The sequence below is a fragment of the Chelonia mydas genome, chromosome 25 (assembly GCF_015237465.2).
Source record: "Chelonia mydas isolate rCheMyd1 chromosome 25, rCheMyd1.pri.v2, whole genome shotgun sequence".
Taxonomy (NCBI): domain Eukaryota; kingdom Metazoa; phylum Chordata; order Testudines; family Cheloniidae; genus Chelonia; species Chelonia mydas.
In genome coordinates this window covers 6,822,529-6,838,037 of record NC_057858.1, presented here as the reverse complement: position 1 = coordinate 6,838,037, position 15,509 = coordinate 6,822,529, and the positions used below count along the sequence as shown (strand labels likewise).

Here is a 15,509-nt window from a genome sequence, read left to right as displayed (position 1 = left end):
AGCAGGTGTGCCTGCCCTTTGTTATTAGAGTTCTCCTTCCGGGCATGTCGCAGCTGTTGTACGATGATCACAGGACGATGGTCCTGATTTTTCTCTTGCTGAGGGCCTGCTCTGAGGGGTGCTGAGTACTCTTAACTCCCACTGACTGTAATAGAATAGCTGTGGGTGCTCAGCACCTTGCAGGATCAGGCTCTTACACCTGAAGGCAAGAGCCCTATTGAGGAGAGCACTTATGGATGTTCTTAAGTCCACTCCCAGTCAGGACAGCACTTCAGAACATGCTTCAGTCCCAAGGACCTGCTTCCATCCCATGGGACTTGAGTACATGCTTCAACATCCACTTAAGGGAGGCTTTCTTGAATCGGGAGCTGAGCCTGAGTGTGGATCAAAATTACCTTCATGGGGTGCGATTCCACTGCAGTCAAAGAAGTAAGGCCCAGATCCACAAGGTATTTAGGCTCCGATTGTCCCTTGATTTCACTGGAAGTTCTGGGCATAATAAATGTGCAACTGGAGTAAGTGAGATTAGGTGCCCCCAAGGACCAGAAAAATCTCTCTCTCTCTGAGCAGTTGCTCTGTGTTCAAACTGAAGGGACACAACTAGCCACTTAATCACCAAAACAAATCCTGTAAGGTTCATGCTGTCTGCAAAATCTATATTCGTTCTTGGTCTCACGAGTTGGGCACCTGGGTATAAAAATACTTTTATCTTGTTCTCCATCCTATGAGAGATAAACTCGTGTATGAGGCCTGGCTAGTGGGAATGAAATAAGACAAACCTGGTTAGGTCAGAACTTTAGGCATCCAGGTTTGAAAGTTAAGCACCTAACCCCATATTTAGACACTTAAGGTGACATTTTCAGATGCACATATAGGATTTAAGAGCTTCAGTCCCGGATTTTTACAGTCATTGCTTGGCTCAGCATTCCAATGCCTAAGTCTCCTTTTCAAAAGTGACTTGCGCCCACCGTCTCAGAGGTATTTCAGCATCTAACTCCCATTGATTTCCTCCTAAATGCCTTTGAGGGTCGGGGCCTTAGGTCCTTTTGAGAATCCCATTGGGGCTGATCTGCATCTTTAGGTGCGTTAGTATCTTTAACAATCTGGCCTGAAGAGCCCAAGTCTCTTTTGAAAACGGGACTCTGCTCCTACGTCTCGTGACATTTTTACCTTTGAACTTATTTAGGTGCTAAAAACCATAGAGCCAAGATTCATGGTTTTTGTGAGTTTGAGACGTCGCCAAGGAGCTTCGTTTTCAGAGGGTGGATTGCTCACCGCTTTCTGATACCAGGCCCCTGTAGGGTATCTTTGGGGCACTGAGAACTGCTAGTCCCATTTGAGAATGCTGGCCTAAGTGTTTGACTTGAGTAAACCAAGTGTAAAAAATGTTAGCATCCTTGCTTGCTATTCCCCCGTCTGATATGGGCCCACTCAGCAGCGATGCACCGCCACTTGCCGTGCAAGTTAAATGCAGCGTAGGCCTTAGTCAGACCGTGGGTGCGAGTGGCAATGTAGGGATACTTGCACTGATGATGACATTTGCTGGGTTGTGTAAGACCAGGGTAATGTATACCATGGGGTCGTCTATCTGGGCCAAACTCAGCACTGGTGTAAGCAGGTGCAATACCTCTTTAAACCCAGTGTTGTGAGTTCAATCCTTGAGGGGGCCATTTAAGGATCTGGGTCAAAAATTGGGGATTGGTCCTGCTTTGAGCAGGGGGTTGGACTAGATGACCTCCTGAGGTCCCTTCCAACCCTGATATTCTATGATTCTATGAAATCTGTAGGATGTGTGTTCACTTGCTCTAAGGGGGAATTTGTCCGGGGGACTTCAGGGTAATGTCTACTCCGCAGCTGGCACTGTGCCTCCCAGCCTGGCTTATGTTAGTGGGCTAAAACGCAGTGTGGACCTTGGTGGATGGGCAGTGGCTAGCCACCCGAGCTGGGCCCCAGGGGATCAGACAGGTTTAGATGCAGCTGGCTAGCCTGAGCCACCACCAGCTTGCGCGGAGCCAGCGCCCGTCTGTCTGCCAGGGCTGGGAGGCTCGCTCCCAGCTGCAGCGTAGCTGTACCCATAGAGAACTGCGTGAATTGCACGGGTTCCGCGATCGAACAGAAGATCCACTCCGCCATGCAGGCGCTGGCGGTGGGTTAGTAGGGGGAAGCTGCAGTACTGTGTTAAGGGAATTGTTAAAACTGGGAGGTATCACGAAAGGAAGAACCATCTCCATGGATGATGGGAATATCCAGAATTAGAACAGTTATTAAACAAGAGCCTGGGGAGGGATACAACTCCACAAGCTTCAGGGTTTAAGCCAGTTCCTAACTATTGGGGGTAGGAGGAAACATTCCCAGGGCAGGTTATGCCATAACTGCCTACTGCAGCACCTTCCCCTGAAAAAGCTGGTCCCGGCCACTATCAGAGAGAGGACCCTGGATTAGATGGGCTCTCTCCTCTGATCTAGCCTGGCAGTGACTGCGTTCTTAAGTGCGGTGGAGATGTGGTTTGTTAATGCATTAACATGCCACTTTCTGGAGTCCTGGGTTCAGAAGCTGGCTTGCGGTGCATTTCAGCCCCTCATGTATTTTTCTCTGAATTACATGAATCTGGCTGTGGTGTATACAGCAATTGGCAGAAGAACTGCCGGACTGAAAAGCAGGATTTTCGCAGAGCTCTCAGAGTGGGAACCCTGCATCGTACCCACCTCCAGGATCCCCAACTCCAGCTGACGCTGTCAGCACCTCACTTTCATCAGCCATAAATACCCCATGATTTACCTGGCGTTTAGCACCTTCTTTCCATCCCCACTCTCCCAAAACACTGATATTCAAAGCGGAGGGGTGCCCGGAGACAGCCAAAGCACAAGCCCACTTCTCAGACCTGCCTGGCCTCTCCCATCTCCGCTTGCCTCTTCCCTCGATTATACACAGCATTTGCCCCACAGTTGCTGTTTTCAGCTGCCCCAGGGATGTGTGTGAGCTTCACAGTCACAGCACAGCAGTCCGCAGTGAGTCCTTGCCCCCCTGGCTGCTCACACTCACCGTGTTGTAGTACTCCGCGATGACCTCAGAGTGCTCAAAGTTGCCTTCGCACCAGTCGACTTCAGAGGTGAGGTAGGTGAATATGCTCGGCATTTTGGGGCTCCCTCTGCCAAGGGAGAGAAGCTGCTTAGGTTGTTCCCGGAGAGGAAGAGTGCACTGCACACCACTAGGGAAGAGGTGAAACCTGCTCTGCCTGCCTGCCTGCCCTCCTGTATCTCTATTCACGAGCACACACTACACCAGCCAGTTTGAGCAAAAAAACCAACATCCAAGCCCTTGGCAGTCACACTGCTTGTAAAACTAGGGTGTGCCACTGGGTTAAACTAGAGATAAGCCCAGGTCCATTCACCCGCCCCCTTGTTTTTTAATTCAAACCAAGGGCAGGGCCAGATCCAGAGTCTGCAAATGGACGTGCTCCTTATGCTGCAAGCCAAAGTCCTGGATCCAAACTCCCCCACCCTTGGGGGATGGGGTTTGAAATCCGGATCCAGACTTTATGGCTTGAGCCCCATCTCTAATTACAGCAGAGAGGAGAGAAAAGGCGAGGCCCCTTTTCTCCCCTTCACTACCACCCCCTGCTCCCCAGTTGCAGTTATGGGAAATTGATCATGCGAGCCAGACACACCTCAGCCTAAAGAAAGATAAGAAAACACCAAGGCTGTGGGAAAATTCCTTCCTGACCCCAAATTCGGCAACCAGTGAACAACCGCCATGGTTAAGTGTCCCAGAGGCCAGATTACTCCTGCTTCAGAAAGGGTTTGAAATTGTCAAGGTGTTTTTCAGTCGTTGGGCCCCTTTAGGTGTGTAATTTACGTTCAGCAGAGCTGGGGTGTGGCTGGGCCCCGTCTCTGGTTTCTATGGAGCTGAGCAGGCATTCCTCCTGGTTTTCCCACCCCTGAGAGATGTAGCTGAGTCAACCTCACTTTTTAGTATAGACCTGGCCTAAGTCTCCTTCTGGCCTAAGTCTCCTTCTCTTCCCGATGTGCATCAAATTGCAGAATGTGTCTTCCTTGTCCCTTGCAGCTCAGGAGCTGCATGGCATTCTAGAAACTCCCCAGATATAAGCACTAAAACAGCTGACAGCATCACTGGTCATCTCTCTCACCAGACATAGAATCATAGGACTGGAAGGGACCTCGAAAGGTCGTCTAGTCCAGTCCCCTGCCCGCATGGCAGGACTAAGTATTATCTAGACCATCCCTGACAGGTGTCTGTCTAACAGCTTGTTAAAATCTCCCATGGCGGAGATTCCACAACCCCCCACAACACAATTTATTCCAGTGCTTAACCACCCTGACAGGAAGTTTTCCCTAATGTCCGACCTAAACCGCCCTTGCAGCAATTTAAGCCTATTGCTTCTTGCCCTATCCTGAGAGGTTAAGGAGAACAAGTTTTCTCCCTCTTCCTTGTAACAACCTTTTAAGCACGTGAAAACTGTTATGTCCCCCCTCAGTCTTCTCTTCTCCAGACTAAACAAACCCATTTTTTTCAATCTTCCCTCATAGGTCATGTTTTCTAGCTCACGAAAGCTTATGCTCAAATAAATTGGTTAGTCTCTAAGGTGCCACAAGTACTCCTTTTCTTTTTGCGAATACAGACTAACACGGCTGTTACTCTGAAACCAGACCTTTCATCGTTTTTGTTGCTTTTCTCTAGATTTTCTCCAATTTATCCACATCTTTCCTGAAATGTGGTGCCCAGAACTGGACACACTACTCCAGTTGAGGCCTTATCAGGATGCAGTAGAGCGGGAGAATTACTTCTCGTGTCTTACTTATAACGCTCCTGCTAATACATCCCACAATGACATTTGCTTTTTTTGCAGCAGTGTTACACTGTTCACTCATATTTAGCCTGTGATCTACTATGACCCCCAGATCTCTTTCCACAGTACTCCTTCTTAGGCTGTCATTTCCCATTTTGTATGTGTGCAACTGATTGTTCCTTCCTGAGTGGAGAACTTTGTATTTTCCTTATTTGAATTTCATCCTGTTTCTTTCAGACCATTTCTCCTGTTTGTCCAGATCATTTTGTATTTTAATCCTATCCTCCGAAGTACTTGCAACCCCTCCCAGCTTAGTATCATCCGCAAACTTTTTGAGTGTACTCTCTGTGCCATTATCTAAATCATTGATGAAGATATTGAACAGAACCAGACCCAGAACCGATCCCTGCAGGACCCCACTCGTTATGCCCTTCCAGCCAGACTGTGAACCACTGATAACTACTCTCTGAGAATGGTTTTCCAACCAGTTATACACCCCCCTTATAGTAGCACCATCTAGGCTGTATTTCCCTAGTTTGTTTATGAGAAGGTCATGCGAAACAGTATCAGAAGCCTTACTAAAGTCAAGATATACCACATCTACCACTTTCCCGCATCCAAAAGGCTTGTTACCCTGTCAGAGAAAGCTACCAGGTTGGTTTGACAAGATTTGTTCTTGACAAATCCATGCTGACTGTTACTTGTCACCTTATTGTCTTCTAGGTGTTTGCAAATTGATTATTTGCTCCATTATCTTTCCAGGTACAGAAGTTAAGATGCCTGGTCTGTAATTCCCCGGATTGTCCTTATTCCCCTTTTTATAGATGGGCACTAGATTTGCCCTTTTCCAGTCTGCTGGATTCTCTCCCGTCTTCCGTGACTTTTAGAAGATAATCACTAATGGCTCAGATATCTCCTCAGTCAGCTCCTTGAGTATTCAAGGATGCATTTCACCAGGCCCTGGTAACTTGAAGACGTCTAATTTGTCTAAGTAATTTTCAACTTGTTCTTGTTTCAACCCCATAGTTGTTCCGCTCCTTCTCCCTTCCAAGTTCACATCATTTTTGCTGTTAGACAGAGGAGCGTCTTGTTTGGAGAAAAGTGCAGAGTTAGTTACCTTTCAGGGTTGCATGAGTTCTGCTCATTGGGTTTATCCTTGTAAATCAGTCAGTTACTAAGCAAAGCTATAAACTGCTCTAGGTCAGTTTGAAGTGGAGATCATGGTCATCACTAAGGGTGAAATTCACCCCTGCGCAGGCCCCTAGCAGAAGATCGATGCATCACTTAAGTCCTGGTTATGTGGAGCAGAGGCATCATGCTGCAGCTCTATGCAGGGGTGAATCTCTGCCTTAGTGCACATCTTGAGGAAAATACCTTCCCTGGCAGTAACGTTGTGCTCTCAGCCGTCTAGGAGGGATTTTCACCTGACCATTCATAGGTCTAGCATCCCCAAACTAGCCTGATGACTGCAGATGCTGTGTTTTGAAAAAGGAGGTGGTGGAAAATTCACCCCCCTTTTATCCCTCTCTTCCAAAAAGCCAAAGGATCTCCTGCTCCCAAGATGGGCATCGTCACTTTCATAGTCCTCTCCTGCTCATTTTTTAAAAGCAATTCTGCGTTTTTTGTTTGTTTGTCTCACAGCTTAGAAGCTGAGATGCAGGGACACATTTAGATTTTGGCAGGTTAGAAATTCTGTGCATCCAACTGCTTAGATTTCCTTGGAACTGGTCCGATATAGCTTGTTTTGGAGTCCAGCGGAGGGCAACAAAAATGATTAGGGGACTGGAACACATGCCTTATGAGGAGAGGCTGAGGGAACTGGGATTGTTTAGTCTGCAGAAGAGAAGAATGAGGCGGGATCTGATAGCTGCTTTCAACTACCTGAAAGGGGGTTCCAAAGAGGATGGATCTAGACTGTTCTCAGGGGTAGCAGATGACAGAACAAGGAGCAATGGTCTCAAGTTGCAGTGGGGGAGGGTTAGGTTGGATATTAGGAAAATCTTTTTCACTAGGGGGGTGGTGAAGCCCTGGAATGGGTTCCCTAGGGAGGTGGTGGAATCTCCATCCTTAGAGGTTTTTAAGGTCCGGCTTGACAAAGCCCTGGCTGGGATGATTTAGTTGGGGCGTGGTCCTGCTTTGAGCAGGGGGTTGGACTAGATGACCTCCTGAGGTCCCTTCCAACCCTGTGATTCTATGATTCTATGATTTTGTTTGTTTTTAAAGCGTCCTAAAGGGTAGTTTAAACACAGTACTTTGAGTTTTGTAAAACATTAGTTACAAAGCATGGGATTTTCAGAAGCGCCTGAGTGTTAGGAGCACCTGGTCCATTCCCTCGCGTGAGACTTGTGGTCAAGATGCTCAAAAGTGACTGCAGAGGTGTGGGAACAATTTTTATAGAGAAGATGCTGAAGGTGGAGATGATGTGTTTGAGTTGTTATTACTCCTTCAAGCCAGGAGTTGTGGCAACACCCCGTTCCAGCATCTAGGAGTGACTGGTTTTTGGGAAGGCAACTATAGATGCCATAAAGGGGCCTGATTTTTCAGAGCGTGGGTTAGCTGGGATAGCCCAAAATGACTAGTCACTTTTTAAAAACCTTAGTAGTTGCTCCTAAGTCACATAGGCACGTGTGAAAATGGCACCCAGAACCTAATGGCTGAGAGGCAGGTACCCAATATCCACAGAAAATCAATGAGTTGGGCACCTTAGGTGCCATTGAAAGCTCCAGCCAGTGCAAACAGAATTCCCTCATAGATGTGCTATGTTTTTCAGGAGTTAAATCTTCTCCTACAGTAACCACTGGAAACACCGGTTCCATAGATTTACATTAGGCTCCCAGGCTGAAACTGACTAGATACATAACAGAAACTAACACTTCTAGTTACACTTCCCTAGCTCTGAAAAGTCTAAACTGTGGAATAATAAAACTTGGCATTGACATCGTGCTTTAAATCTTCTAAACACCCAGCAGGCATTATGTTTGATTGCTTTCTTTTTGCCTTTTTCAGTTTTAATAATCTAAGAGTGAAGGGAATGTTGCGGGGTGGGGGGGGGGGCAGGAGGGAATAGTACAATTTGTATCTTGATCATGTTCCTTGAAATTAGGGACCCAAATTCTGCTGCCATTTACACCAGTGAAATCCAGAGTAACTCCACTGAGTACATGCAGTTTCTCAAATTCATACTAGTGTAAGTGAGACCTGAATTTGATTTATTTGCATCTCCATGGGGAAATTCAAAGGGAGAGAAAATAGGAATGTAATATTAAAACAAACAACTTCTCACATCATCTACTGTACCGTAATAGCAGACAAACTGGGCTGTGAATAAACATCTGTCCCTTATTTTGCTCCAGGTTAGCAGACTATGTTTAAGATACCTCTACCTTAATTAAACTCATGCTGTTCCTCAGTGAGAGTGGGAATGCAACTCTGGAAATAAAACCAAACATTGGAGGAGCAGATTAAAGTTATTAGTGGGTCTCATTCTCCATGGCCCTGCATTTTGTGTGGTCGTTCAGGCCAAAGCAAAGTGGATGTAAACGAATTCCTTCCTGATCTGGCAGCAGTTTGCGCTCACTTTTGCAGTGGTGTAAATGACTGCACCAGCTGCAGGGTAAGAGAGAATCAGGCCCACAGTGTAGATAACTCATCTCCCAGCAAACTAAGCCTTTGTCAACTATTAGCATGAGGGAAGTACAGAAAGTCCAGGTGAAGAAATCCTTAAAGTAAAACAAAGTGAAAGGGAAAAGAAAATCTAAGCAACACTACTGAATGAAGCTCTAGGTAGCTTGCTCACCTGCTGTTTGCTTCTTAGCTGGGTCTAGCTTACCTGTATTTCCCCTCACAACACCCAAAGCTGCTGTCACACCGAGCAGCCAGACATCGAGAGCCTCAAGGTGTTTCTGGCAACGCTGGAGTCACTTACAACCTGCCCTGCCCTGCCCCTCTGGTTCTAAAGGAGCACCCACTATGTGAGGTCATCGAGAGCAGCAGCCACGAAGCATGAACTCACTATTGCTCCATCTCTGGGAAATGCCACTAGAGGAGAAGGCAGCACCCTCCGTCCAGACCTTCCAATGTGCTTGCCAAAGAGAACAGGTTGGCTGGAGGGTTTAAATCTCTAAGCCGGAAGGTTGTGGGGAGGGATGGAGAACGTGAGCTGGAAAAGTAGATGCAGCTGTAATCAGAAACCATTTCAAAACCTCTGTGCAGGCATACATATGCACACAGACATTCCAATCTTTTATTTTCCATTGATATGATAGGGGCTGTCCTATTCGGATTTGCTGGTACAGCTGCTTTTTAAAAAAAAAAGACTCTTTTCACCAAAACAAAACCCAAAACTTTGAAGTTGTTTCCATTTTGCAGTTTGAAATAGAATCCGTTGTTCAATTTTTTAAAATTTTGTTTGTGACTACCAGATATTGTGTTTGCCAAAAGAAAAAATGTGATTTTTTTGATCAACTGCTCTTTCCCCACTTACTAAAAAAGAAAGAAGAAGAAAAGAACTCGGGGTTGGGTAAACAGAACGTTTTTGAGAGTGCTTTCAACTAAAAGCAATTTTGATTTTAAAAGTCACCAAAAAAAAAAAGTGATAAATGAAAGCTTCCCCAAAAGTCAATATTTTTCGCCAAAGTTTTAGTTAAAGAAAACAACAAATTTTCGGATGAAAACTCTTTTGTGAGAACAATGTTGACCAGCTGTACTTACTGGAGCATGTAGAACTGCCAGTTTAGCATCACAGAAATTACCAGATTGGATGAGAGCAGAATCCATGTAGTGTAGTGTCCTGTCCCTAGCTACTTCCAGGGAAGATTAAAGATCCCCTGCAGTAGGCAAGTGTGGGATAACCTGCCTGTTTCCTCCTGACCCCGTTTTTTAGGGTCTGGCTCATGCTCTGAAGCAGATGGGTTTAGATCCCTTTATAAACTTCCTGTTTGCTTATTTATTTATTATTTACTGTTATCACTCTGAATGTTCTTGTTATCCCTTCCTTTTCCAAAAATAAGTGATCAACAATCATCATGAGGTTTGAAAATGGAGCATAGTCCGCTCCAAACATAAAACCTGGCAAACTTCTTGTTAAGGCAAAGTTACACATCATACATTACTTATTCAAAGAACCTGGCTAAGGATTGTGGTTTGCTGGCTGGGGAGCCCTCCTCCTCCTCTGAGTATGCTAAAAAGGGTAAGCAAATTTCTCAATACCTCTCCTCTTTTTGGTGCTTCTCTTGTGTACCGACTTGGTTTGAAAGCTTTTCCTTTACAAGCACAGTCCATATTTATTCCACAATTCCACAGGAGGAGAAGTCACATTTTTCTAATAGCATCAAGATTTTGTACTGCACATTAACAATAAAATGGAAATTAATTTGTCATTCTGTTTAAATGTAGATCCTTGAGTAAAGAGGTCGGGGATCTTTCGGAAGGTGGCATTTTGTCATAAGATAACTCTCTTTATAATAATTTCCTCCCAAAACCATCTCATTCCTGGGCACAACCACATGTGCTCCTTTCCATGCAGCTCCTCCATCAGAGCACCTCCCTATGAATAAAATAGATCTTAAATCGAGTCAAATACCATGGAGAGGATGGTGTGATGAGATTGCTTACAATGCCATGTGGCCCATCTGTGACTGCTAGTAGCAAATATCTCCGATGGCCAGAGATGGGACCCTATGCACTCACCAGTGCATTACACAAGGAAGCAAGTAGGTGAGCAGAGGTAGCTCATTGGGGCCAGGACTGTCTCTTCATCTGTGTTTGTACAGTGCCCAGCACAATGAGGCCCCAGTCCCGCCTGGGGCGACGGGCACCACTGCAAAATAAGGGGGTTTGAACTTGGAGCAGAGTCAGCTCCAGGTGTCATGATAAAAGAACGCACTGTAATGAATGGCATGGAGCGAGTAGAGCGGGAACGTCTCTTCCCCTTTTCTGCTGCTGTAAGAAGAAGGGGACATTCAATGAATTCAAAAGGTAGCAAATTGGTAACAGATCAAAGGAAATACTTTTTCACCGCACCCTGTTGACTTGTGGAACTCCCTGCCATAAGATCTCGCTAAGGCCAAGTGTTTAGCAGGAGTCAGAAAAGGACTGGACATTTATAAGTTAACATCTGTAGAGCCATCGATACAGGAAGGGCCCATTGTGATCTATTCTGTGATCTATTCTGTGCACATCGCAAGCCACAGAACCTCACCCACCCACTCCATCAAGTGACCCATGCCCCATGCTGCAGGGGAAAGTCAAAACCCCCCACGGTTTCTGCCGATCTGATCTGGGGGAAAATTCCTTCCCGACCCCAGATATGGCAATCATTTAGGCTCTGAGCAGGTGGGCAAGACCCACTAGCCAGACGGCTGGGAAAGAATTCACTGTAGTAACTCAGAGTCCTCCGGGTCCTCTGTGCCTGATCTGCAGAGGATGCAAGTCTGTTACGACCGTGTGCTCCGAAGCTTGGACTCTTTAGCTCAAGCTACAGCAGCTCATGCTTTTAGCTCTGGAGCTCCCTGGTTCAATTGCGATAGCCAAGACAGCAGCCATCACATGTCCTCTCCCCCATCGAAATAACCTTTGGTCTAGGGGGAAGGCGCACTGGGCTGGGCCAGAGAGAGGATTCTTGCTGGAGAGGGGCTAGACTAATCTGAAAGCTGATTTCAGCAGAGTCCACAAGGCCATGTGTGTGGCCTTGTCTGCAGGTGGGGGAGTGCAGGGTAGGAAGAAGTCAGGTGGCTCAGAAGGGGAGGAGAAGCAGAAGGTTCTTCTGTTGCACTTAATCCTAGAATAAAAGAGAACAACTTGTCGGGGGCCGTGTCTTTGCCTGTTCCCAGCGCAACTTCTTACCATTGATTGGCAGGAGATGCAGGATGATATTTCACACTCCCCAGAGGAAGCCAAACCCTTTCTTCCAAAGATCCAAGCTACCCCCCTCCTTAGACAGCACCACATTCTTTAGAAGGGTATGTGTTCCTCTTCCAAAGACTCAAGATCAGAAGGCAAAACCTCCCTCTGAAGATCTAAATTCAGACACTGTCCCTCAAAGGACTGGCGGTATAAAGCCGGCTTTTCACATACAGTTGCCTTATTGTTTCTATTAATAGAGCACCTCTGTCAAGGGAATTGTTTCTCCAGTCTGAAACATGTGGGTAGACTAGTCTCTGGATTATCACAGCTTGAGGTTACCTGATTAGGGAGACGTGCTGTCATATAATACTCCTATGGGTATGGCTTCCCGCCCTAGGGTTATGGTTCCTATGAGTACGGGACTTGGGGCTAGGGTTAGGGTTTCTATGGGTCGGGCTCCCTGCACTGGGTTAGAGTTCCTATGGGTATCAGACTTGGAGCTAGGGTTAAGCTTCTCATCCCGTTCCACATCCTTTCTTGCATTTCCCAAGACAAGTGGGGCAAGATTTTTCCAAGCTGCTCCCATTGGGATACTTGTAGACAAATTGTCACCAAACATGCTGAGCTGGCTAGAAAATCGGGCCACTTATTTTGGTGCCTAATGGGAGTGAAGCTGTTTTGGAAGATCTGGTGCATACGGTATAGTTCCCTTTCAGCATCTACACACAGCAAAAGCTGCACCACAAATTCCAAAGAGAAATCGGATGCAAAATTTTTAACAGTGAGTGATTAACCACCGGACCAACTTCTGAGGGACGTGGTAGACTCTCCGTCATTTGAGGTCTTTAAGTCAAGACTGGATGTCTTGCTAAATGACATGCTATGGCTTGAACGAAAGTTATGGGCTTGATGCAGAAATTACCTACGATTTTGAATGACGGGAGGGCACGTCACACACAGGGCTCAGGAGAGATTCTCTCCCCGTGACTACCGCCATTCTACGCCTTGCTGCCTAACATGGCAAGTAGGTGGGCAAAGTTGGAGGAGACGAGGGTGTCTGGAGCCAACGTGTCAAAGACAACAACAAGCTGTGGTAATATCAGCCCTACTTGTCAGGAGATGTTCTCTCTGCACAGTGGTATTCTTCTTCTGAGCCATTGCTTGTGATTATTTATAATGTAGCACCTTTAAGCCTTAACTGGGATTGGGGTTCCATTGTGTTAGGCACTGTCCAAACAGTTCCTGTTGAGAAAAACTTAAGCTTTATATAGACAGGGTGGGAGAGGGAAACAGAGGCAGGATGAAAGTCGGATCAAAGCAGGTCCCTAGTAGAGCTAAGAATAGACCCTAGGTCTCTGACCCCACTCCAGTACTCTGGCCACTAGACCACACTGCCTCTTTGCTGACTGCCTCTCTTAGGTTTCTATGCATCAGCTCTCACTGCAGTATCTAAGCATTGCACACAGTCAAGATATGTGTAAAGCTGGAATAACAAAGTCTGTTTTCTTCTTCCACCCCTCCAAGGCAGAGGGGTGTGACTGTGTGTGTGGGACGTTATCGTTTTGTTTTGATCTGTGAGAAAGGAACCCAGCAGGTTCCATGAGCCAGCGGATTGAACAAGCTTTTCCCCTGAAGGGAAAGGGGCACTCTGGATTCAAACCAAAGGAATCACTGGTCAGTCCTTGCCCAAAAAATAGCTTTCCCCCCTACCCAACCTTAAATAACAGAGACAGAGTGTGTCCAGCTATGTAGACTGCAATAGCAAGGAAAGTTCCAGGCCATGAAATCCTGAGTTGACCCTGATGAGAATCACAGTGTGTCTCTTTCTGCTTCCCCCCCACATCCCAAACGGATAGGTCCCATATAATGGTTTGCTATTTATTCCTCCCTTCTGGGCATGCTGCTTTAGTTCAACGAGGAGCAGCTTCTGCTTTCAGCTGCTGAAGGACCCCCTGCTCAGGTGCAGCCGGTCACGCATAGGCAGTGAGTTATATGGGCCCATGGTGCCCGTGCTCCACCAATATTTAGGAACGTGAGCAGGGCTCCACCAATGTTTGGGCCTATATTTTACATACATTTTGATGTGACCAATACCTCTGTTCACAATTGTCCACTGAGCATCAACTTGAAGGGCCCGCTTAAACTTATTTTCATAGGTGTGGGAACTAGGGATGCGGGGACTGCTGCAGCACCCCCATGTTTTACGCGGGGTCCCGGCTGATGCCCAGGACTCTGCTGCTGGCCCTGTGCCTAGGGTCCCGGCTTCGGCCTGGGGCTCGGCCCCCTTACCCCTATCCTGGTCCCCCCTCCTGGAGACATGGCCCTGCTCCTGGTCCCAGATGGAGGGCTGGTGGACAGGGATAAGGATATAAATCGGCTTATTAGGTAGGTGTGGGGGGTGGGACTTGGATCCGTTCTGGGCACCACCAAAAATTATACAAACCTGGCACCCATGTGCAGGTGATATGACCCTGTAGTGTTGTTACATCGCATTTTATAATACTTAGCACTTACAGTATATAATGCTCTTTATTCATAAGCTCTGTGGAGCAGGGACCAGGCCTTCTCCTCTGGAAGCCACCTAGCACACAATGGCCCTAGTAGAAATAATAATAACAATTAATAAACAGATCTTGAAGCCCTTTCCAAAGCTGGGAAAAGCAACCGTATCACCATCTTACGAGCCTGTTTTACACAACTTGGCCCATTATTATTCCTTTTATAGGACTGTAAATATCTGTGGTCCAGGGAAAGGTCCATGCCCCAGACCATGCAAAGACAAAAGTGGAGGCAAAGGAGACAAGACAGATCACACTCAGTGCAAGGTGTGGCTTTTATAACTTGAATGCCTGGAACTCATTTACAACATCATTGTATCTGTGGTTATGCAAGCCACATTACAATTTATCAGATCTCAAACTAGGCTGACAATCACTTGATTGCTGTAGGGGTCTCTGAGAATTTTCTCACCCGTTCCAGCTACATACAGCATTATTGCACAATAGGTCAGCACTTTATTAGCCACTCTTGTAGGCAAGGTACTATACCAGTTAAACCAGTAACCTAATGCAGTCTGATGTATCCTGTGTCTTAAATCCATGGAGCATTCAACTCAAGAGAGATTTAAATTCAGATGCTCGAATTAAGTAAATAATTATCCGGTTTATTAAAGTCCTAATTAAAGCACCAACCTGGTGTGATCACACCAAAGACATGGCTTTGGACAGGGTCTCACACTGCTGTGTCATCTGTAGCATTGGACATTTGTAGTTGGGTACAAGCCTCGTACCACAAAGTAGGCACCACAGATAAACTTGGGCAAAGAGTGGATTTTTCAGTCAGCTGGCAATTCCAAAAAAAATTGGACAAAAAAAATTAATTTTGGGTCAAACCAAAAATGCAACTTTTCAAACTTTTTGGTGAATCAAAAAGTTAAAAAAATAATTTTGGATCAGACAAAAGATTTGATTTTGATTATTTTTTCATGTTTTTAAATGATTTTTTAATTCATGAAAATTGTGAAACAAAAAGCTGTTTTGAATTTAAAAAAATCAAAAAGCTTCATTTCTTTCAGACTTTTTTTCAAAGTCCATCCCCCCCCAACTGAAACAATTTGGCAAAGTCCATATGAATTTGCAAAATGTTTTGGTGTTGCCAAATCCTGCGGGTTTTTGTTGTTGTTGCTGCCAAAATAGCATTTTGGTGGAAAAATATCTACTCATGGATACTTCCACTTCTGTATCCCATGAGGCTCTGCTGGATGCGAATATGGGCTGCCAAGCAGAAAAATCTGTCTCTCTCTAGAAGAATGGAAGTGTCCTATTTATCGTTAAAAATATGAACCATCTAGTTCAGAAGG

The 15,509-nt window shown here is 46.0% G+C and overlaps 1 protein-coding gene across 1 annotated transcript in view; it reads right to left on the bottom strand.

Annotated features, from left to right (window-relative positions):
* ACER1 (alkaline ceramidase 1) overlaps nucleotides 1-3,148 on the bottom strand; it is a 31,153-nt gene extending 28,005 nt beyond the window's left edge. Inside the window, exon 1 of the mRNA XM_037885909.2 lies at nucleotides 3,043-3,148. Coding sequence (XP_037741837.1) covers nucleotides 3,043-3,135 — 93 coding nt within the window. The 5' untranslated portion in view covers nucleotides 3,136-3,148. The remainder of the gene's footprint in view (nucleotides 1-3,042) is intronic.
* Between the last annotated feature and the right edge of the window lie 12,361 nt (nucleotides 3,149-15,509).